Below are 23,744 nucleotides of genomic sequence, written 5' to 3'. Positions count from 1 at the left end.
AAGCAACAGCAGTTGTGCTTTGGAATGATCAGTGAAGTGATATCACCCACCTCACACAATCTTCAGCTCCCTTAGATCACTTTGCATCTTTCTTCATCATGTCTGCTACTGAAAACAAGGAATTAGCACACATAGAGGGCACTGGTACAGCTTCTGGTCTCAAATTGGACAACTCTTTGCAGAAGTATGCCGAGATGCTTGAGTCCGAGTTTTTTTGGTAACAAAAAACAAGTGGCAATAACTGATTTCTTCCAACGTGTGACTATATCTAACACTTGATTATTGATCGATCTCCACCTAGAAATTACCTTCAAAAATACTTCAATTTCTTTCTTTTTCTACATGTCGTACCAAATAAGCACAAGTCCTCAAAAGTTATTGTTTGTTGACTGCTTTTTGTAACACATTGTATTCGATAAACCATGTTCTTGAAAACAATTGTTTTTGTTTCTTTCTGTACATATCGTACTAAATAGACAACAAATGTCCTCAAAATTGAAAACTTTCTTACTGAAGTTTTGCCACCTTCACCCTCTCTTGTCCCATATGGGTGGGGCAATACAATAACCGTACTAATGCATAATTCTATGCAATACACCCCAAAATCTAAATGCATATTTTTATGCATTTTGGGGGTGTAGGTCAAAAAGCATAACCCGTCTAATTGCATAGGAAAGTGAGTCTCCCCAAATTATGCATTAGCGCGGGTTAGACTGTATTACACTCTTGAAACTTGAGTGATAGGTGTGGTTTTTGTTTTGTCAGTCTTCAAATATTTTTGTCAATACCTGGAGGTTTTGTGTCGCAAAAACCTTACCAGTTGACAGTTCTCAACACTGGGAGATGGTATACATCAAAGGACCTAAAATGTATCACTTTCTATGGATTGAGTATCAAGGTCAAAGATGATGGGTCAATACATCATGCTTTCCATATAAATAACATGCTTTGAACTTTTGGATAGACTATCAACATACAACATAATATTTCACATCAACTTGGACTCGAGAATACAAATTACATCCTTTTTTGTCTTCTTGACTTGCATGGTCACTTGACCAAAAAAAGACAACAGAGCCACACAAGGTACGAAACTTCATCACACCACTAACATAGCCTTGTCCAACCATATATTCCACCAATAGTCCAGAGAAGCTCAGTATCAACCAGAAACGCTCGTGATCACACCTAAGGCTTTAGTCTTACCCCTACGTGAGTAGAAAAACAAGTTAAAAGATAGAAACTCCAATCCCAAAAAGCTTTAGGTTCACTCAACTCGCGAAACAAAAGTTTTTGTCCTTTCTTCACAAACTCGGGATTGTTCATGAATTCAAAACTGACTTGAGCCCGGTCACCAGTTCTTAAGACCTTACTCTTTTCGATGTCAAGGATTCTTACCTGAGTAGCAATTGTCAATCATTCATCATCAAAGTTGATAGATGCGGAAAGATGATGTATGAGAAGCCGGACAAGACTTACTGTCTGTCTGACGCTACCAACGTGTAGCATAGCTTGATAGTTTGGCTGAATCTGTAGGGAACATAAGAGGATCCTATGGGTCACACGCCATCATGATGTACTTGAAGGCAAAGAAAGATACGAGTGAGCTACGAACCGTGCTGTTGTGATATAAGATCAATATCTGGCCCTCAAACTTCTTCACTGCTCGTGGAGGAGGTTCAAGCGTCTTGCTTAAAATAACCATTCCCTTGCGTACTCCACTTCGCTTAATCCGTTTGAGGCTTATGCTTACACTCTGTCCTGCAATGGCGTGTTCAACATTCACTCGCTTCCGTTGCATGGATTTGATCGTGGTCAAGGCGAAGTGTCCTAAAGAATCTGGACCTAGAAGTACTTCATCTCCAACTGCCATCTTGCCCGACAGTATCACACCTGATACCACGGTACCCACGAATGGAACTGAGAAGACATCAGATCTACCAAGAGGGCTTTGTCAACCTTCATGTCGGTTCGGGAAAAAGGAAATTGCCAGATCACATACATGGAAAACTCTAGCGACTCATGAATAGGATATTGTCCTTCCACGCCTGATGGAAGCGTGTTGAGAAATGATTTTAGCGGACCTAAGCCCTGACGGTGATCAAGGGAAGTACTTGTTATTTGAACATCACGGAATATAGAGATTATGTAGATGGATAACTCACCTCTCCTGTTACATTGCTGATCATGAAGATAGGACATACCCTCTCTTGAATGAATCGTTGAGATACCTCACATGCCATCCCATCATTTTTAACAAACACTGGGACTTTTCTGATCATCGAGTTTGTTTCGTCATCATAATGATACGTAAGGATTTGGGTTGCGATATCAAGAAAAGAAATTCACCTGCAGCCAGGGCTCTTGAGGATCTTGACTAGCTGCTTGAGCGTCTGGTCCAATACATTGGCAGGCGTCATATCGACTTTTGTCACAATCGCTACTACTGGCACAGAAAGGGCTAGGGCTACTGAGAGATGTTCTTTAGACATTCCGATCAATCCAGCATTCGCACCAATGATCAAGAGGACAAAATCTGGGGCACATCCTGTCAGTCCAAATATTGTAGTCTTTGGCGGTCAGACAGAGCAATTTCACGTTATTTAATCTAACACAGTACCAAAATCATAATCAAGGTTTCGAATCACTCACTTTAAGATACCGTTCATGACCAGCAAGGTCAATGAAGCTGACCACTTTCGCAGCTCGCCGGCAGATTTCATCCCAGCTGAGTTGCTGCTTCCTCAACCCTACAGGATGTGCGTTGTTGGTAGCAGCGGTCCTGTCTGCTAGCGCAGCCATTGCTCCCTCAGGAAGCACTTCTTCACCTTTCGCGTCAACTATCAGTGGAAAAAAGCAACCGGTGTTGAGATCAGATACCTATGAAATTCGGCTTGAGAAAAGGCCACACCGGCTTGCGCGGTTATCTTACATCCCATGATCTCCATTCCTACGGACGAGGTTCGGCCTGATTCCAGCTCGTGCTTGTGACGAAAGAGCGACACTCGAGCCTTGCCTCTTCCGTCGTCTAAACGACCTTTAGTCAGAACACCGAGGGTGGTGCTTTTTCCTGAATCGACTGCCGTCACAATGCGCACGAGACATAATGATGTCAGTTTGATATTTCATTTCAATTGATCAGAAGAGTGCTTTGTGTTCACCATTCCCAACGCAGGCGACCCGCAATTCGATCAGATCGTGAGCATGCAGCGCGACCCGTCGAATCACGCTTCATAAGTGAACGACACGTAGTTGAGTTGATCAACATTGACAAGCAGAGATAATCAAAAGCCAGCAGATTAGACGTACATCCGCAGAGAACGGGAATTCCACCTTGCGGCCAAGGCCTCTTCGTTAGCACTTGGGCCGGGTACCTCAGTTTTAGTTTCCAACATCCTACCATCTTTGTCGAAACAGTCCCATACGATCGATTTCTGTGCTCCAATATGACTACAAACATCTTCCAAAACTTCCATCAAACGGGCCTTCTCGTCGTGATCTAAGCTAAGGTTTGAGGGAACTTCGGACTCGGATTCATGCTCAGATTGAAATATGCTCGAAAGAGACGTAGTGCAAAGATTATGAGGGCCAAAGTATAGCATGCATTCTCTGTTATACTCGAGGTTTCGATCCAGAACATTGACCAGCGAGTCGATCAGGCTAGACGATCCTCGAAGTAATCGTGTCTACCGTGATGAGTCGATCATGATGATTTGAAATGTGTAAAGCCCAAAATTTATTTCAGTGCCACAGTCTATTGGACGGCATAGATATATGTACAGACTTTGAGGTCCCCTGTCTCGATTTCCTCGGTATCTTGTAGGCTCTGTGAGGAGTTTAAAGAGACTTGTGCCATTGCTTTAGAAATTGAGATAGGTGCTTGAGCTCGAATTTCTTGTTGAAATTGTAAGATAGGATTAGGCTTAGATGACCTCGATGGATTGTTCATTTTGATTGAGTCAGACATTGCGTCTAGATACGATGAGTGGTTGGTCGACCAATAGTTGAATGATCGAAGTAGACGAAATCAGGAAAGTGAAAGTGAGCAGTCAGTTGTAATCCCCCACACTAGGGTTACGTTCAACTTAAAAGGATATACCGCATCAAACTTTATCCTCAACTTAACACAACTCCATCATCATTCACCACTTCATCCTCAACACAACACAAGTCGCGGGCGGATACATGATTATATCATGACTCGTTTGCAACGTGTGCCAGATGACAAACTCCATCCCCTCTTCGACAGGAAGTATGTGTGAGAAAACTAGCTTCAAGGAAACGCAAAGGCTTTCTTCTTGAGTCACCAAGGCGTTGGTCAAGATTTTTTATAGCATGACACTAATCCAGAGATACGCATGCAAGGCCAAAGACTCTGGAATATGCTGACATCTGAGGACCGCAGTTTTGTATAATATGCTCTGGTCATACTTACCACAGGAAACATGTTGAGATGATGTCAGCCTTGGTTTTGACAACCAGTGTTCTTAAATATCTGGAGTCTGGATGGGTCTGATGTGTCGAGGTTGGTTTTGGGTTTCTTTGAGCAAGAATTGAACATGAGAAGTCGATATTTGATACTGATTTAGTCTTGCAATAAAATTAGTGTTACAAACTTGCTGCTGAGGTACCACCAGATACACCGAATGTTTCATCACTAATGCCAACAAGCACTCAAGTGTGTACTTGCCTGCATTTATCGCATCTTACGAGAAAACATCTGTAAGATATCTCTCAAGACTTGTGCCGGGAAGACGTAAGGATTCGTGAACAAGATCCGCAATTTGAATGAATGAATATCATAATTTACATCTGCATTTTCAACATCTACATTATGTGAGTCTAATTGATATAAAAGAGTGAAATTCATAGAGTGAATAAAGGAGTGGTAAGGATCTAAAGAATGAGTGATGTGATAACCTCTAAGTAAGAATAGATATATGCATAATTTGAGTCCGCGTGACACAAGAGAAGAGAAGGAATCCTATCAGGAATTTTACTGTCATCTCATGATTGTGTTTTTTTGTTCGATAATTGATGGAATGTCTGATGGGGATAGTAATAAGTGAGAATGAAGGTAGGATCACAGCTTGCAAAAGCACACCGGTTGCTGGAGACGGGATAGGTGAGACCAGAAAGACAGATCTACTCGCTCTTTTATGACCTATCAGCGTCAATTCGAAAGTGGATGGGTGGCGAGGGCATATGCGACAAAAGCCGTGTAGCTGGGGACCAGAACCAGAGGTGCGAGATATTTGTGGATCGAGTCTTCTTGATGTTCAGAAACAGCCAATTCTTGGTCCGGATGTGTTTCCTTCGAGTATTTTGCCGCCAATGATTTGGCATAATCGAGTTCCTGGACATAAGCCATCATTAGGCATCGAAACTTGATTGTGAAGGGTTACGTAGTCCGATAAAAGAAGTAGCTTACTCTATAGATAGTCTGAATTGCATTGTTCACTCCGTTCTCCTGAGGGAAACAAAAACAGGTGTGAATAATCGAGGTTCATTGTCTGATTCCTTGAGAGACCGTCTGAAGTCAGTGTGACTTACGCTACGTAGTTGAACACCCAATTCAGCTGCTTTTGTGATCTGAGCTTCATCAGTGGTCGCACGTTTTAGCGCTTCCTTCAGATTCTCTGCATTGAAATCGTGTAAATTTGTTCCCACACCCAATTCCTCGACCCTTTGAGCCCCTGGTGGAGGTTGCAATTTCATGAGGCCTATGCATTAGTGAATCTGAAGAATTTTGTTTCTCAAGGACATTTGTGCAACGTACAAAATTTCTGGTCGCCTGTGTTTCGATAGAGAGAGAACCCATCCCATCTTTGGTTAGACTTTACGGTGACGAAAATTGCGAAAGTAGTCGAACTTACCAAAAAATGGTCGAATAATGGTGGTTTCCCGGCTGATGATCACAAACATGTCAACAGTCATCCTGCCATGCACCACAATCAAGTTTGAGATACGCACCTCTCAAGCTAGCACCGGTCGAACCGGCACCTCCGTGGTGAACCGCTGCGTCGATTTGATTGAACAACCATCGATGAGGAACAGAGTCAACATAGAAAATTCTGTCCGAGAATTCCTTCAACTGTTCTTTCATTCCCACAGCTCCAACTTTTGAATCTTTTGCGGACCATCCCCCAGACACAACAGCATGGACGTCTGCACCCTTGACTGCTTCTGCGATCATCCGCGTCATCTCTTCCGGGTCGGGTACGATGACCTTTTTTTGGAAAAGTAAGCCCAAGTGAAGAAAATAAGTCACATGCCTATTGAGAGCCAATTCGGTCAGAACGCTTACCGAACCAAACCCAATATAGACTACCTTCTTCTCATCCTCCCTGGATGTCTTGATGAAGGATTCTAAGCCATGCGGCAGTTGGGCTTCTATGGGTATGTGTTCAACATCTTTGGGTGAATCATTCAGCACCCAATACCCAGTCAAATGGACCCATTCTTTCCAATCGTGGGGTCTCGTAACTACTTTTTCACTGAAGTTGTATAGAAAAGGATGTTCTCGAGCTTTGAGAGCGTTGTAAGATATAGGTCCCAATCCAAGATCTTGTTTTCTCCAATGGTTGATGAATCTGGAAGTCCCCGCCCATATCAATCGATCAAAAAGTGTATAGCTGAAGTACAGAGTAGAAGAGGTGGGCAAGAGATTTAGTACAAGTGATCAGCAATTCAAGTCCAATTGGCTAAACAAAAAGAGGACGGGCGGACCTCATTCGGTTATACATAGCTCCCCGAGCTTGGCTAGGTACAGCAAACGCATGAGGGTATTCGCTGGTACTGGTCCATGGCATAGTGAATGCTCTGTAATATGGTATCTGCAGACTTTCTGCTATATGCGCACCCACCATGGTGGTGGGACTCTCGATCAGAAGGTCGCTTCCGCGAGCCACCTCGCCGGAGTTGTGGAGCAGTTCTTTCAGCCATCCACTAAACTAGATGAAGGCAAATGATTCAAAGGCATGGTAAATAAGAGATCCAGTTGAATCTAGTATAGGATTCTTACTTGAGAGTAGCCTTTGGTCCAAAATGATGGCGAAAAGATTCCTACAAAGTGGATTCCAGCCGCAGTGTTAGTCTCGGTGATAGGCTCAGCATTGCTCTTCAACATGAATCCACCAACCATGTTCAACTACGTGTTTCATCAATGCTGCGGGGTTTCCACCAATGCTTTTAAATTCGATACCATGACTTCTGATCATGCCTTCAAATTCGGGATGAGTTCCAATGGTACAGACATGGCCTTCTTTGATGAGACCACGGCAGAGCGCAATATATGGCTCCACGTCTCCCCTGGATCCAATCGTCAGACATGTAATTTTCAGAGGGCCGGGCGATTCAAGTCTAGTCGCCTTGACTGCGCTGATAGAATCCTTCAGCCCGACGAAGGGTGTGGCGAGATCCGGGATGAGGGGGAGACATCGAGTTGAAGGAATTAAGTCGAGCAAAATAAATAGTGAAGGAGTGAAGATGAGATATTGAGACAGCAAAGCGAGGCGAAAGAGATCGATTAGGGTCCGCATGTTTGTCATTCAAGTGTGCCTTGTTTTGTTGCCACAAGCTCATGAAGTCGAGCCACAACGTGTTTGATTCGATCGTATATTGCAATCACTCGTGTTGATAAGCCAGAATGATGGGGGATTTATGCATCAGCTGGTGCGGCCGTTTGAGAATTGTTCTTGACTTGTACGATCCGAGAGTCTTGCGAAGTGTTGAATTCGAAGCCTTGGGTTATCTGGCCAAGCTCGATTCCTAAGCGGTTATTGGGAAGGTGGTTGGGCGACTGCTTTGGATGTGTTGGTCATGTCGAAATGAAAGACATCTTCCAGTTGCCAAGGGGTGCGTTAGAGGAAGGTCTGGACGTCAAGTGGGGCCTTTCGTATAGCGATCTGATGTTCCGCTAAGAGCAGGTCAACCTATACATATTTCCGAAGGCACCCATACGAATCTCAGGAAGTGTATAGCTATGATCTTAAAGGTTCTGAACACGAACTCTTGATATGTCTTGATCAGTGAAACAAAGTGACTGGATGGGGAATCATTCTATTCACGGGTATCAACGATGAAACCTTTGACACGAAACTGATTGATCTTGCACATATGTCGTCAAACTCTTGTTCTGATTATCCGCCCATATGTATGTACCACTTCTGACTAATCATCACGCACCCCACACCCCACACCCCATTGGACACCTCTCAAACCGGGCTTGCGACGTAGCCTTCATTCAGCCCAGTCCGTAAGGGTGGAAAGGCGGAGAGGTGTACGGAGTCTCAGAAAAAACGGTTGTAGACATCGAAATGTGCACGAGCTTGAGCTGCGTTGCAACTTGCTGCATCCGGTCGGCTGGACTCTAATAGTTGACACTGGATAAAAATTGGGACACTCTGGGTACATATATATGTTTAAATGAAGCAGCTAAAGCAGACATCTACTGACAAACTTTTCCAAAACCTGCACTTCCTCGCATTTTATATCGGGAAGAGAACCTCAAAATACAAGATGGTATAGTCGTTGTCATCAAGCCTCTTTTAATTTCTATAGAGGCCCATATGTACTCGATAATGAAAAAATTCAAAATCAAAGCACTCAAATTGGAGAGGAAACAATCGTCCAATGTTTCTAAAAGGCTAGTTTTAGAATGCTGTCGATGCGAGGGCCCCAATAGTACCCTAGGCTCCTCAAAAACTTGAAATCTGAGTAAGTTTAAGAGTTTTGGGTGTTGATTGATACCCGTCTGAAATGAAAAGAAGCTTGCTGGCAATGACTATACATGGAGAGAAACTGGATGGTGCAGGGAAGGATTTCAGCATGGATGATGATGAGAAGAATAAGTTACCATTCAATATGTTCACGCCCGTAAAGGTAGGGCACATCTCTAAGAGAGAAGATGAAAATTTCACAGAGTCCTGATCCAAGTCACACCTAGATTCAACTTGTAAGAATCCATATCTCCAAGAAACCCTGTGGAAACTATCAGCGACGATTATGCATGTCAGGATTTCCCCTGAAAAGAAATAGGAGGATTGGAATTCAAAACAAAGCGTAGATAAATGTATATCCCAGCTAGCCGCAATAGTGGAACATTATCGACAAACACTAAAAGCTTATTGACAAGAACTAAAAGAACTTGTGAACTATGACATCATTCACAGGGTATGTGATGGGTCCACATGAAGATTCAGAGAACATATTGAAGTAATAGCACCAATTGCTGCCTGCAATACTCAGAAAAATATGGTATAAATATTTCAAATTGATTATACTTATGAATGTCCTCACACAATTGGTTAAATTTAAAAATCACAAAACATATGGTCACAAACAAAACAAAGGATATATCAATACAAAGCACTTATACTGAAAACATCTTCATGGAACATGAGGCTTGACCAGAACTTTAGCATGGAGATAAAGCCAAGAAAAGGGATAAATAAAGATGGTATGTGCCAATTTTCCAGTCTTTTTAATGATTCGGGGGATTCCTTTTTTTGACCATCTTGGTGGATGTGAGTTTTGTTCACTGATTCTCCTGGATTCATCGATATGCTATTCAAGAAAACAATAAGCTTGACTTCAAAATGAAAAGAATGGAAAGTGGAATAGATTATTGAACTTGGATTGTTCTCAAAAACTTACGGCATTGATGGCTTTAATGGCATTTCCAACTCCATCCTCCTAAAGAAAAAGGTAAATTAAATTAAAACACTTCTACAAGTGGTACAACATAATATCCTAGTTTTGGTCAAGCTCACTTTTCTCAATTTTGCACCAATTGCTTTGGCCTTTTCAATTTTTTTGTGGTTTCTAGTGGCGTCCTTGAGTGCCTTTGATAATGGCTTTGCTTTCAGCGTCTTGAGATGTGTTCCAACACCAAGTGCCTCTACCCTTGCTGCCCCTGTTTTTTGTTCATTTCAGTTTGTCAATCTCAAGATAGCTTTTAGCATAAGCTGAACAGATCATAAACTCACAAAAGTTTTGATCACCTGATACGCAGTGTATAATCCAGAATAATCAGCACACACCTCACTGCAGAACAAGAAACTGGATGTAAATATCTCACCAAAAAAAGGTTTTATGATTGTGGGAATACCCGCTATTTCATAAAGCAAAGCAGTTGTGTCAATAGAACCAAACACGTAAGTCATTGGAAGTAGAGAAGAATTACCGGACATGCTAGCCCCAGTTGATCCTGCCCCTCCATGATGGACTGCTGCATCAATTCTGGGGAAAAGCCAATCGTGTGGGACTGATTTGACATAGAAGATATTCTTGCCAAGAAGTTTTTTCTGCTCTTCCATTGCTGCTTCAGCCGCTTCGGCTGACTCAAAAGCTCGATCTGACCATCCTCCCGACAGGACAGCATAAACATCTGCATCCTTCACACCATCAGATATGGTCTTGGTCATTTTTTTCGCATCTGGTACTACAACCTATGATTTGAGAAAGTTTCAAAGATTAGTTTCCCTTGTTGAAAATCACTCTTCTCCCTGAATATTCCCTACGCACTGATCCAAATCCAATGTAAGCAATCTTCTTGCCTTCCGCTCTAGCATTTTTGATAAACTCGTCTAACCCTTCTGGTATCTCAGCCTCAGTCGGAAGTTTTCCCGAAACAGTAGGTTTATCATGCAAAACCCAATACCCCGTTACAGTCACCTGTTTACCCCAATCCTTGGCTTTTGGAACAATTTCTGGACTGAAGTTATACAAGAATGGATATTTACGTTTTCTGAGGGACGAGTATCCTATCCTCTCCAAGTCTTGAGCTTTTCTCCAAGAATTTACATGTTTAGAGATCCCAAGCCAGACCGCAAAGTCGAAGATCCTGTAACTATAAGCATTTGATATGTTGATAAATCCATGATCAATTTACTTTGTAGGCTTCTTGTCATCGAGGTTCAGAAACACACCTCCACGAGTTAAAGCCAGGTACCCAGCCCCATGCTTGTGGTGCAAATGCATGAGGATATCTGTATGTCTGTGTCCAAGGCATTGTGAAAGCCCGGAAATAGGGTATCTTCAATGACTCTGCAATATGCGTTCCCACCATTGCGCTTGGACTTTCGATCAATAGATCTGCGTCACTGCAAGCTTTATAAGAGCTGTCAAGCAGGTTTTTATACCAATTACTAAACTAGATAATGCAAAACAACTTATTCAATCCTAAACTATTATGCATTCGAAAAATTTATCATGATGTACATACTTTTGAATACCCTTGCCGCCAAAACGAGAATGAAAGTATTCCTGTACCCCGGAGATGTTTTCAGCTTCTCTGGCTCGCAGCAGCTGACCATCATATAGAGAAGAATTTCTTTGAATATTCCTTACCATGTTCTACACAATGCTTCATCAGTTCCTTTGGATTTCCTCCAATGCTGGCAAACTTAATGCCATAAGCTTCAATCCACTGCTTGAATTCTGGGTGAGTTGCGATGGTGCATACATGTCCTGCTCTTTGTAGACCTTTGCACAAAGCTATGTAAGGCTGTACGTCTCCCCTGGAGCCAATTGTCAAACATGTTACTTTCAGCGGGCCTGAAGGCTTGATATTCGAGAGTTGGTGACCCAGATTCAAAGTATCTTGGGAAGCAGAAGCAGCATGTGATCCTAGGAGCGGTTGTGATTCCAGGAGAGGTTTGACCACCTGAAGGCCGAAACTTAAAGATATGGGTGTTGAATGAGTGTTGTAGAGGAGTAAAAGAATGATGGTCGCACAGAATGTGGGTGACATAATGAGGGAAAGTGATGATCTTGGCATCGTGAATGGAAGTTGAGAATGAAGCTTTGGTTCATACCGGTTTTCTATGAATCATGAAGTTTTCGAGTGTGATTTATTCGACGAGGCCGTCATACACAGTCTCATGTTGCGAGACGAATACGAACTTCGCTGCGTGATGAACTCATTGGAGCACTGCTCCGGTTCCTATCAGACGAGTTACGCCAAGGGCATCCTCTGCGCACAGTTTGAGGTTTTGTTGTGACTAAACATCTTGCTCTATCTGAAGTCCAAATTCGCAGCACCGCACAGACGGACTGCATACACTCCAATCGAAGCCGTACCGTCATCTTGGTCACTCATCACCGCAGTTTGATCGAAGTAATTTCTCCAGAGACATGACCACGGTGGATAAGGCTGTGAGTAGGGAGCTTTTGAAAGAGAGCCTACCCTTAAGACCAGATTCTCAATCAAAAGTTGACCCAACAGAATCCAAGTAAATGATTTGGAAATACCCCCTATCATGGCTATACATCATCACTGCCAATGAGGATAGATTGTGGGGCAACATCTGAAGTGCTCTCGGATCAAAGATCTCGAATACACAGTCGTCAGGGCATGAGCTCATACATCTGACAAAAATACGATGTTTCCACCATCTCATAATCAAATGTCATAGCCAATTGAAGGGAGTTGCAATGATGGGGTCTGCAACAATGCTTTTGTCAGTCAGAAAGCTGCGGTGATGAATGAAGACTGTTTCCTCACCATGCTATGATGATCCCGTCTTTGTGTTCCAGAATCTCATGATGCATGATGGTTTTTATTTACGTTTGAACATCCAGTAGTATCTATCTGGCAAGTTGATGATTTGTGCAATCAAAACAAATGTTTAACGCAGCCAGCGTAGCGGAAAGCCGAATGAAATGTGTGTCAACCGGTGGTCGAGTCTTGAGGGGCAAAGACCCGCAGCGAACGAGAGCCGTGATGCGAAAGACTCAAAGAGTCGCGCTTGTGAAGACGTTCGAAGAGTTCAACGAATCAGAAATCATGCAAACAGTCCTCCCCGCGTGTTAGCTTAACTAAGTCCCTCATGCAGAGGTTTAAACATAGCATTAAAACTATTAAAACAGTTAAGTTAATTGCCAGAGAATTCGATTATCGTTGGAATTCGGCGAAAATGGGCGAAACGGCAAAGGGGAGAAAGTATCCCCAAGGCGCCACCTTCCTGTACATGGGAAGGTGGCACCGTGGCTTGGATGTACATACAGGTCGCGAGTGGAAGCTCGCTCACTTCCAGAAATAGCAGCCTATAGCAGCCCTTCCATCTACCCCCCTCGGGAGGTCCCTGACTCCCTGACTGATGGTCCAGGGACCTCAGTAAAACGATGAAAAAGTCTTGGCATGTACAACCTACACGACTTGGTCTTAGCCTCGATTGTAAGCAGTTTGCCAAAAGACCCAATCCAGTCAGATCGGTTTGATAGTCAGATTGGTTGTTAAACCAAGCTGAATAAAACCATTCGCTCCATCGACAAGGGCTATTCCAAATCCGTAAAGCCCTGGATCATATTTTGGTCTGAACCTGACACTGGCATGCTATTTAATAGCGAGTCCATCCCAGTCACCTTTTTGACTGTCTCTCCTTCATCCGCCTAAAAGTTTTGTAACATTGATCTTTTCCTTATAGTACTTCCGTACGCGTAGGAAATCATTCAAGTTACCTTAAATAAATTGGCTACTATTCTTTTTCAAAACATTTGTTACCTTGATCTTTTCCTTTAGTACTTCCGTACGCCTAGGAAATCATTCAAATCGCCTCATAAAGTTTAGCTACGATCCTTTCTAAAAAATTTGCTCCCTTGATCTTTTCCTTTAGTACTTCCGTACGCTTAGGAAATCATTCAAGTTGCCTTAAATAGATTGGCTACTATTCTTTTTCCAAAATTTTGTTACTTTGATCTTTTCCTTTAGTACTTCCGTACGCTTAGGAAATCATTCAAATCGCCTCGGATAGATTGTTTTTTTTTTGAAAATTTGCTACCTTGATCTTTTCCTTTAGTACTTCCGTACGCTTAGGAAATCATCCAACTTGCCTTTTCATATAAGTTTTGTTACCTTCATCTTTTCCTTTACTACTTCTGTACACTCAAGAAACCTTTTGGGCGGTTAAGGATATGGGATTTGATTTTTCTCTACCATGATAAACAAAATCAAATACCACCGAGAGATACATATATCAATTAGAGCTAGAAACGGTGGTATCTTTGGTCATCAGCAATGATTGTTTGACACAAGGATCTTTTTTCAGTTGTTCCGGCTTGCTACTATTGAGACATGCTTCACATCAGGTAAGAAAACAAGTTACGTTGCTCTGACTTGAAAAGTAACATGACAAAGGAGGTCATTGGTTACTCTAGTGTCCAACACGACAAATGATAAAACACCAAGAGCTGGTCGCCACTGCTAGGAATAAGGAGATATGAGACAAATATGCCATACTTATTAACCCAAAACAGGTATAAAAAGTGTGCTGGAGCTCCCAACTCCTCATCGCCCCTCTATTGCTATCTATTGTTGCCTCGAGAATGTTACTTCAAGATTTTTTAGAAATTCTCATCGCAAATGATCCACACATTATGGATACACTGGACTGCAAAGATCTTGCACAGTTCTTTTCCATTGCTTCAGATCTTGTTGTTCGTGCCAAAGGTGGCCTGAAACTAACACCAATTAAACGGCCCTTTCAGTATCTTGCAGCAAGCCTGCCAGCTTCCATTCATCAATCAATCAACTTACTATGGAAATCCTCTTTCAGCTTCCTCCCCTCCTGCCACACCGATCCTCACCAAACAATTGCAAACAATGGTGTATTGCCAGAAAGAACCGATGGCCAAATTCCAGCACGCATTGCACAGCACTTCCTTTTTCCCCCAGTCAAAACATGCCCAACGTGCCAGACTGGACATGCACTTGAAACCGATTCCTTATTTGGCTACCTATACGATCTTGATGGTTGTGAGACAGTGCAGCACTTTTCTTCTTACTGCCGAAGTGAGTCAACATTTTCTACCTTAATTCATCCTACTATACTGACCTATGTTTTTGAATCCAGGTTGTAAGACAACTTACTGCCCCAGCTACTACGTGAATAAACAAAAACGACACTTTTCACCAGCTCTCAAGCCCAAAAGGATAAGATCTTTCATGTTCATACTCACTACTTCATGACCCATCGCCTAGCCCATCACTTTAAGATGTCTCAAATGCTTCAGCAGTGAGTGATCTTTTTTCCTCTAAGGTTTTGATCAAATGATTATTGGTGCTGATACCGTATTTTTACATTTCAAACTCGAACTGAACTCTACAAGCTCATCAATATTCAATATTGTTAACTTATACAATGACACACATATTGTTGCTTGCCCTCCTCCATTATTTTCTCCGACTCAGAGTTTTTCCTCGTCTCTATCTGCGGGTGTATGTAAAGATGGAATGGACATACACACCTTGTTGTATCACTTCTCTTCTCGCTCTCATCAACTTGTGGTTCCTGCCGATGGACTTGACGCTACTCGATACGAAGAGGCAAAAGAAGCTCATACAGCATATGTTAGAGCAAATGGTTCCAGCCATAAAAATCATTCCTGCGGGAAATGTACCTCTATTAGGCATTGTCAACAGCCGGATGAATACTCAGGTAATTTAAGTTCATTATATCCAAATGATGGTTTATTGAGTTCTGAACTGAATATCTTTTGTGTTTTCTTTGTGTAGTAATCCGCGCTGTGGTTACTGATGGGTTGACTATTGGGCGTTATCGCTGTAGTGCTTCTCGTGCTCAACTCGAATACCTTGCAATGGATGCGGGTGATCCTCCTCCAAATGGCCCATGCCTTAATTCACTAGATAATGTCCGCTCACGATTTTGTAGAAAACACTTTCAACTCTTGCAGAAGCAATGCGAAGCTCAGCCCTGCACACGGCCAGTAATGCTGGGTCAAAAGACTTGCGATCTTGAATCACATATCAGAGCGGGTAAGAGTTTCTATCAAGACGGAAACTTCCAGCTTCACCCGATGCTCAACCGGCCAGGATCCAGCCTACGGTTGGACCCCACGGTCCATCAGAATGAAGAGACAGCAGAGCTGCAAGACTATGAAGATATTCAACATGCAAATGAAGCAGATAGGTATGATGAAAAGGGACGTGATGGTGGGGTTTCAAGCAAAGAGTCTCGTCCTAAGCTATCAAGAGAAAGAACACACAATGACCAGCTTATTGTAGGTGCTTGTGGTGTTGTATTGGCTAGGCAGACCATGTTCAGAGCTGAATCACCAAGTGCTGTAAAAGTATGTCCCAATTCCTACTCTCTGAATAGCGCGGTTTCTTTATTTACCTTTTTTTTTGGTTCTGCATAGCTTTTCCTCATGGACACATTCCCAACTAACATGCCTCAGGTAATTTTCTATGATAATGCATGTAAGCTCTTGGCACACATATATAAATCAGAGGATAGTGAGCGGGAGAGATTTCAAGAGTCCATTGTTGCTGTTGATGCATTTCACTTCAAATCACACACAGAGGATGACTGTTTCTGCAGGAAATGGACGGACCCAAACTTATATCCTCAATTAAAGGATCAAGGAGGTTGGATCTTTAATTCATCAGCTGCAGAGTTGACAAACATCTGGTATGGGGGTTTTGCTTCCATTTGCAGGGGCATGACAGCAGTGCAGTATAATTTTTTCCTTGATGAGATGGTTAGGCTACGTAATATTTGGTTGTGTGAAAAGCTAGAGAAACGGAAGGATATTGGTCATTTGGGGGATATACATTTTTGATGATTAGTAAAACCAAGACTTTACTTTACATTTGTGAAACAACTGGTTAAGAATTTGATAGTCAATGCTTTACTTTGAAGATGGTCATACAATTCAAATAATACCTGTTGTTCAGTCATATAGATATGATTCATTATGAATGGTGAGAATGACTTCTTGCTAGTGTAAAGCTATCTTTTGACTAGCTATCTTTTGACTATTCAAATTTTGGAAAGGTACAAATTTGAGTACAGCTATATCTGCTATAGTTGTTGATGTCACTTCAACTAGGGAATCGAAAAGTTCCCTATCTTTTTGAAGGCACAATTGTTTATATCAAAACAATATTATTATTAAAATATGAAAGAAATTGTCAAATCAAACTCAAACTTGAATTAAATTAAAATAGATAATAATAAGTTAATGAAAGAAAGTGTCGAATAGAAGATTAACTTCAAAATGAGGAGATTAAAAGGCTCTAGATATTGAAAGGAGTGATATGATAAATTTTGAAGATAATGTGATAAAGAATATCAGAATGAACAAATGATTCATTTATTTATACTCTAATGATATACCACCTCTACATCAGAGCTGTCTGTTGATGTTTCATTGTGTCGCATTTTTTTTCTGCTGACAGCTGATCCTGAATCCCCACATCGCTTTCGCTTCTCCCCCTCATTTGCACCACAATACTTTCTCTTGCTCTCCCTAGCTTGCTTCCATTCTTCAGCGTAAGTCTTGCGCGCTTCTTTCAGTGTGATCAGAGGTGTGGCTTTGACAACCTCAGTCAACGTCACAGCACCTACAATGAAAATCCAGTCGTCGACTCGGTAGGCAGTGGCCTGTCCATATTTGTAAATCTCACCAAAATTTAAATCCCAAGCCTTACGTATATTTTTAATATCAAATATATTGTAATGCCATTTCAAAGCTTGTGAAAGTAGCACCCCACTGTCAGGCCATGTTTTCAGCGCCTGAATGTAAAATACTATCAGCAATCAGAGACCACAAAAGCGTGCCAAAAACCACCCATACCTTTGGTTCTGCATTCCTTCTTTCTTCTTGATTGTTTTTACTACCCATGAATACAACATCTGAATCGATTGAGGAACTGCGTTGTTGAGATGGATTTGGGCGGATTGGAGTTTCGGATTTGCGAGGGAAAGGAGACCATTGTGTAGGGCCAGATGGTGTGTGATTGGTTGAATTTCCAGTAGATAATGGACGAGTAGGCGTATGGTTCCGCGATGATAATGCATTCCAAGTTAATGGCATTGAAAGCGATTCGTACGGACCCTCGGTATTCACATCTGCCTTCGCATTTTCAAGCCCAGTACATTCATCTTCATTTACAACACTTAGCCGAATGAGAAGCTTGCGAGGTACTTTAGGATATTTCTCAGCATCATGTAAAGAAATTCGGACCTGCACAATAAAAATATGATAAGTGAGTGTGTTTAGACAATATTTTTAAATATTTAAAGACAAACCCATCGCTTTGATGATGTATTCCAAACCATCACCATTGATTCCCAATTATCAACACCCGAGTTATGACCCTCAAACAAAAACAGGTCACCCTGTCCAAGTGCAAAGAATGGCCAGTCCTTTGCCGACGTCCGGATCAAGATACTATCACCAGCCTAAGTATACTCGGATAGTCAGAACATAAACATTACAATAAGATATTGCATAAAGCTAAAAACAATATTTTGAATCACCTTAGGCCAGAACTCAATAGTAAGTCTTCGCATCTGTTCTTCTTCTGCCAATTTCTTGCGTTTAGCCGCCTGCTCGGCGTCCTTCAAGTTACTGTGATACTCAGTCAACTGCGACTGTGACAGCTTGGCAGTAACAGCTCGGTTTGCTTGAGCTGACTGGACTTGGGAGGGTTGGCTTGGAGGAGGAAGAGAAGGAGGCGCAGGGAGAAGGCGAGTCGTTGATATTGGGTTGTTGGATGAAATTCCTTCCAATGAAACTACACGTTGATACCGGTGAGAAGTGACTACACAAATAGATTGACCTTGACTTTGCCCGAGTTTACAGCACTTCAGAAGAAGAAAATCTCAGATTGTAGAATCATGGTAAAGATTGATACAAAAAAGACAAAGTTACTTACCGAAATGCAGAGTTGATAAGTACATTTTGCATTTGAAGTTGACCGGTGGGTTTGACCAAATTGTCCGTTGAGCCCTGGGCACGGCTTTGATGTACTAGAGGCAATCTGGCTTGTGCTTGTGTTGTAGTCTGGCACAGAGATAATTGCAGCCAAACTTCGGGGAAGGGAGCAGAGTTGAAATTCTCGATTTTTTGCTCTAATCTCCTGGATGAGTTTTTCGAGGACAAGGGTCCGTACATAGCCTTCATTTCCCGGATGTCTGTGAGCTTGATGACACTGTAGAAGATACATATCTTCAGTTACATGCTAATCAGGATTAAACACAAGTAGAATCTGTCAAGCTTACCTTCCATGCAATATTTGCAGGCTTTAAGGGGAACGGGTTTTGATACCGTAGTTGAACCCCTCCATTTGATGGGCACAGAGGACAGCTTAAGCCACTGAGTTTTCCAACGATTGGTAGAGGGAGGGGTTTCACAATGAGTCGGTGATTATGTGTGATATAGCGGTAGTCCATCGAGGTGTGGTGGTATTTTCAAGAGTGGTACCTGTAGTGGCTCTCAAACCTGCCCCGGTTTTCAAAAAACCCAGTTGACCCAGTTGTTTTTTGGCAGTAACTTTGTGTATCAAGTTGACATTTGTTGACAGCTCCCAGCCAAAAATTCAACTGGGGCAACCCGGTTTTTTGAAACTGGGTCAGGTTTGAGAGCCACTTGTGTATTTCAAAAAAAAACAAGGTCAAGTTGTAATTGATTATTGTGGTGGTCATGTCCGAGCAGCTATCTGTACCGGACCGCTTTCTCGGGTCTATAACGGGCCACCACGGACCGGGACCTCAGTCGTGGCTTATATTTTTGAACTACGCTGTGGCTCCTGTATGGGCTCTGTACAGGCTGGCATGTAAACGTAACTTTTCGCCCGGGGATCGTTTCGCCCATTTCCAACGATCCTCCAATGCTCCCTTAATTGCGCGTGCTGGACATTCGCCGTCGCTTGAGGATGTTAAGTTAAGTCCCGACTGGGGTACTCCACCTGACCTCACTCTGGCTCAGATTTCCTCTAGCTGCGAATCGATGAGCTCCGACGTTTCCGAAAGCTCATGCGCTCCGATGATGTTTAATGAAGACAGTATAATTAGTACAAGGTTCAAAGAATGATGGTTTTAACCGCTTCAGTCAAAGGCTCAAGACCGCTATCTAAGGGAGCATGAGGGATGCAGGCACAATGCTCTTCTAAGAAGTCATGTGAGGATCATTCAGTAGAGTTTCAAAAACTTAACAAGTTCAAGGTGATAATCAATTAGTCATCCTGGGGAAATGATTTAAATCATTCGGTCTTCTCTTAACCTTCTTGAGCAGCTTACCAACATTTGATTCGATTTTACCGATTTGAATCGCTCTCAATCCATTTTCTTGTTAACCTCTTATTCCCAAGTTAATTCATAACTTCATCACCTTTTTAAATCTCATTCTGGTCTGTTGTTCCTTTCGATTGGATTGGGTTTTATCAGTTTGATTGATGGATCTGAACGCTCATCTTAATGCGTTGTTATTTTGATATCCACGATTCCATTCGCCTCGAAACAACCGCAGATTTCTCTTGGGCAGCTCTGAACACTTCGTCAAGTTGAGTATTTTTATCCGATAAACCCAGTGTGTAGTCTGTAGCCTGTCAGTCGCACCGGCACAGCAAACTCCATACATATCCATTTCCCTTTCAATTCCCTTTGCCGAAAATTGCCAATATATGCACTTGGCATTCCAAGCAAACGTAATCGTTATCGTTATCGTTTACTTCCCTTGCTTTACCCCGCATTCAATTCTCTGCTGTGTACATTTCCAAGACGTGATTCCTCCCTTCGCTTGTTTCTTTAGTTCAACTTTCAATTATAATTATAAGAGTCAAGTCGAGTGCTGATACGGGGATCCATCTGGCTAGCATTACACGCTGCGGTTAAGCTGATCAAGCCCCTACTGCGTTTTATAGATTTGCCCGCGCCATTCACGATACTAGGTCACTACAGTCACCAAGCGCCATCATCTTCGCAATTGGTCCAGTTTGTTTAAACTCCTGAATCTGGTACGTGCTTCCCTCCTTTCTGAAATAACTTTCTTGCTTTGCTGACCATAAAATTTGCCTCGTTTAGAGCGTTCTTCATAAATCGGTCGGATCTCATTTATCCTTCTTGTTAGGCTTTCTTACATCATCTGCATTCAGTCAAGTGCAATATGGGGCTCCTCAAGGAAGTGATCGCCAATTTACCCAGACTTCCCAATCGCCAAGAACGACTAGCCAACAAAGCCGAATCACCAATAACCATTTGTCGCAGATTATCATGGAAACAATGGTTCTATTGTGAGCATTTTTGCGCACCTTGCCCACAAACTTCGTAAGAAGAGGGAACAGGCAGCAAGATTAATCCTGTTTTTGCCTTTTTTGCTTCCAGTCTTCGTGGGCTTTGCGGCGTGGCTAATGGACGCCTTTGATTTCTTTTCCGCCAGTCTTACGCTCGTACGACTGAGTGAACAATTTGGAAAAGACGTTGAACAAATCACCACCTCGATCACCCTCACGCTACTTTTTCGTTCTGCGGGCGCATTTGCGTTTGGGATCATAACAGATCGATATGGTAGAAGATGGCCTTTGGCATTCAATTTACTTTTTGTCTCGGTCCTTTCACTTGCTACTTCTTTTGTCAATACCTTTCAACAATTCCTCGCGGTCAGATCTTTATTTGGAATCATGATGGGAGGAATTTATGGTATGGCTGCTGGTCAGTTCACACATTTTTTCTGCCATGTCAGATATGATTTAAATATTCATTCATGCCTTAATCACACTGACCGTTATCATAGCTACTGCCCTCGAGAATATGCCAAGCGAAGCGCGCGGTCTCTTCTCGGGTATATTGCAGGTCAGTTGTTTACAAAAAAATCCACCAATATCCACAGAAACCATAGCGGTACATGAATATTGATTATTCGGCGCTTCGGAAACCTGCATGCGTTCACAGCAAGGATATGCCGCCGGTTACCTGGTTGCTGCCTCTGTGAATCTCACTCTTGTCTCAGACACGGACAACTGGCGTTCGATCTTTTACTTGGGTTCAGGTCTCTCTTTTCTGGTCGCCATCTTACGAATGTGTTGTCCTGAATCTGAGGTCTTCTTGAGGGCACGAGAAGAGGCCAAAAAGAACCCAGACCCAGAAGGTCGCTCGGCCTCAACTGTCTACCTTCATTCCCTCAAAACAGCCCTTAGACTTCACTGGGGTCGATTTATCTTTGCAGTTCTTTTGATGACTGGTTCGTCTTTCATTTGAAGTTACAACTGTGTTTTCATTATCTGACAAATACATTCTCGTGACAAAATCGCATGAATAGGTTTCAATTTCTTCTCTCATGGCTCTCAGGGTATGTCCAGATTGCTTGATGACGAAGAGCACTCAATCCAAGAACCATACTGATTCTCATTTCACCGGTGAACCACAGATCTTTATCCTACCTACGCTCAAATATCTAAAGGCATGACTCGTAATCAGTCCTCAATCCTGACCATCATTGGTCGGTTCTTCCACTATATCTAAAGGTGTCTTATGATCCACTTATCATTTCGATCTTGGGGATATCTAGGAAATTGTGGCGCGATTGTAGGAGGTTCAGTGGCCGGATGGCTGTCACAATTTCTTGGTCGTCGGCTAACTATCATCCTTATGGCTCTATGGGCTGGTGCCTTTATCCCACTCTGGATACTCCCCACTTCCTTCTCGGGACTTGCAGCCGGAGCATTCTTCCTTCAAATTGGTGTCCAGGGCGCGTGGGGTACGTACATTTAGACTGCTTCGAAGGTGCCACTTTCATCGAGTTTGACCGGTTCTCAACCTTGACATAACGCTACCAGGTGTAATTCCCATTTACCTCAGCGAGATCTCACCCCCAGCTTTTCGGGCTATCTTCACTGGCTTGACCTATCAGCTAGGTACGCATACCATCTCAGTCTTCCAAGGAAATAGACATTCCTTTTGAAACTTATTCTTGACTTTGTGCTCCTTGATTTCTCGTACAATCACTTAGGTAATATGGTCAGTTCTGCGTCTTCTCAAATAGAAGCCGCGGCAGGTAGAGCACATCAAATCCGTAACCGAGACGGAAGAATGGTCGCCAATTATGCCTTTGTTCAAGCTGTTTTAATCGGAACGGTTGCAGGATATATCATCATCATGATTTCTCTAGGACAAGAGTTTAGAGGTCGTAAGTTTGAAGAAGAACCAACTGCTATAGTCAATAACATGGGTGGAGAAAATATGAGCGATCAAGAAAAAGATCAAATCACAGCGTTGGAAAAGGATAAAGCATAGTCTTGTTCTTCAAAAATCAAAGATTTCTTGTAATCTGTTGATTGAATTTTTCTTTGAATGAATGATTCAGGTCTATCTTGATTTTTGGCATCTTAGTATGTAGGTTTTTCTTACGTTGTGTTTTTTTTGGTCTCTCATTTAGTTGCAGTCTTGAGATTGTATTATAATTAGTTAGGTTGATGTTTTTCTATCAAATTATTAGTTCATTATTAGTATGAAGCAGAAGTGATGAATTTTACAATCAGGATTTTATGTACATTGTTTTAATTAGGAAAATCATTGTTTTAATGTTATATGATTGTGTTGTGTTTTTTCCTACACAATCTTCTAGATAAATTGCAAAATAATTATTTTATCTAATTGATCATGAACCTATCCTTGGATTCCTTCTAGCATTGATCCTTGCCCAGGTCTTCCAAGGGAAGCTGGAGCCTTCATCAGCTATTTGAGGATTTTTTCTGGAGAATTCCTCGGTGCAGACTTGAGTTTCATTTGATCTTTTGACTGAAGTCATCAGCAATCAAAAGGTTTGACATTACGGAAATGTCTTCTGTCAAGCCAACATAAGAATTTGCCCAGGTTCAATGGAGAGAGAAGCTGTCAACTTTGTCTTTTTTTGCTCCGAGCAGTGGCCTGTGTAAATGTTAATTAACTATTGGGTCCTCTTGTCACTAGATTGTATAGTGTCATGAAATTCAATGTATC

General features: G+C 42.3%; 5 protein-coding genes across 5 annotated transcripts; 2 read left to right on the top strand and 3 right to left on the bottom strand.

Moving 5' to 3' along the window:
* Nucleotides 1-1,162: 1,162 nt before the first annotated feature.
* On the bottom strand, nucleotides 1,163-3,228 carry MELLADRAFT_41066 (uncharacterized protein; the record flags this gene model as incomplete). The annotated part of the gene is made up of 10 exons (XM_007418633.1): nucleotides 1,163-1,208; nucleotides 1,277-1,398; nucleotides 1,480-1,530; nucleotides 1,616-1,937; nucleotides 2,003-2,091; nucleotides 2,166-2,274; nucleotides 2,350-2,570; nucleotides 2,653-2,840; nucleotides 2,933-3,079; nucleotides 3,162-3,228. Coding segments are annotated over 10 exons (1,362 nt in total), but the record flags the coding sequence as incomplete, so codon positions are not given.
* Nucleotides 3,229-5,431: 2,203 nt separating this feature from the next.
* On the bottom strand, nucleotides 5,432-11,617 carry MELLADRAFT_23783 (family 1 glycosyltransferase; the record flags this gene model as incomplete). The annotated part of the gene is made up of 8 exons (XM_007418632.1): nucleotides 5,432-5,470; nucleotides 5,554-5,696; nucleotides 5,850-5,908; nucleotides 5,970-6,229; nucleotides 6,308-6,635; nucleotides 6,730-6,953; nucleotides 11,228-11,268; nucleotides 11,353-11,617. Coding segments are annotated over 8 exons (1,359 nt in total), but the record flags the coding sequence as incomplete, so codon positions are not given.
* Nucleotides 11,618-14,629: 3,012 nt separating this feature from the next.
* MELLADRAFT_96227 (uncharacterized protein) lies at nucleotides 14,630-16,161 on the top strand (the record flags this gene model as incomplete). The annotated part of the gene is made up of 5 exons (XM_007418642.1): nucleotides 14,630-14,794; nucleotides 14,935-15,017; nucleotides 15,112-15,440; nucleotides 15,518-15,778; nucleotides 15,878-16,161. The coding sequence occupies 5 exons, from the start codon at nucleotides 14,630-14,632 to the stop codon at nucleotides 16,159-16,161; spliced, it is 1,122 nt and encodes a 373-aa protein (XP_007418704.1).
* A 968-nt stretch (nucleotides 16,162-17,129) lies between these two features.
* MELLADRAFT_113897 (uncharacterized protein) lies at nucleotides 17,130-19,202 on the bottom strand (the record flags this gene model as incomplete). Its single annotated transcript, XM_007418649.1, has 6 exons — nucleotides 17,130-17,540; nucleotides 17,602-17,991; nucleotides 18,057-18,209; nucleotides 18,288-18,614; nucleotides 18,686-18,991; nucleotides 19,032-19,202. 6 exons carry the CDS (start codon nucleotides 19,200-19,202, stop codon nucleotides 17,130-17,132), a joined length of 1,758 nt encoding a protein of 585 aa, XP_007418711.1.
* Nucleotides 19,203-19,981: 779 nt separating this feature from the next.
* MELLADRAFT_73670 (uncharacterized protein) lies at nucleotides 19,982-23,436 on the top strand (the record flags this gene model as incomplete). Its single annotated transcript, XM_007418640.1, has 12 exons — nucleotides 19,982-20,158; nucleotides 20,278-20,310; nucleotides 20,624-20,764; nucleotides 20,832-21,040; nucleotides 21,132-21,458; nucleotides 21,541-21,599; nucleotides 21,699-21,987; nucleotides 22,066-22,095; nucleotides 22,174-22,245; nucleotides 22,315-22,503; nucleotides 22,583-22,660; nucleotides 22,756-23,436. The coding sequence occupies 9 exons, from the start codon at nucleotides 20,914-20,916 to the stop codon at nucleotides 23,037-23,039; spliced, it is 1,455 nt and encodes a 484-aa protein (XP_007418702.1).
* Between the last annotated feature and the right edge of the window lie 308 nt (nucleotides 23,437-23,744).

Source organism: Melampsora larici-populina, assembly GCF_000204055.1.
Source record: "Melampsora larici-populina 98AG31 unplaced genomic scaffold MELLAscaffold_99, whole genome shotgun sequence".
NCBI lineage: Eukaryota > Fungi > Basidiomycota > Pucciniomycetes > Pucciniales > Melampsoraceae > Melampsora > Melampsora laricis-populina.
The sequence above is the reverse complement of the archived record's forward strand: the minus strand, read 5'-3'. Positions and strand labels throughout refer to the sequence as shown.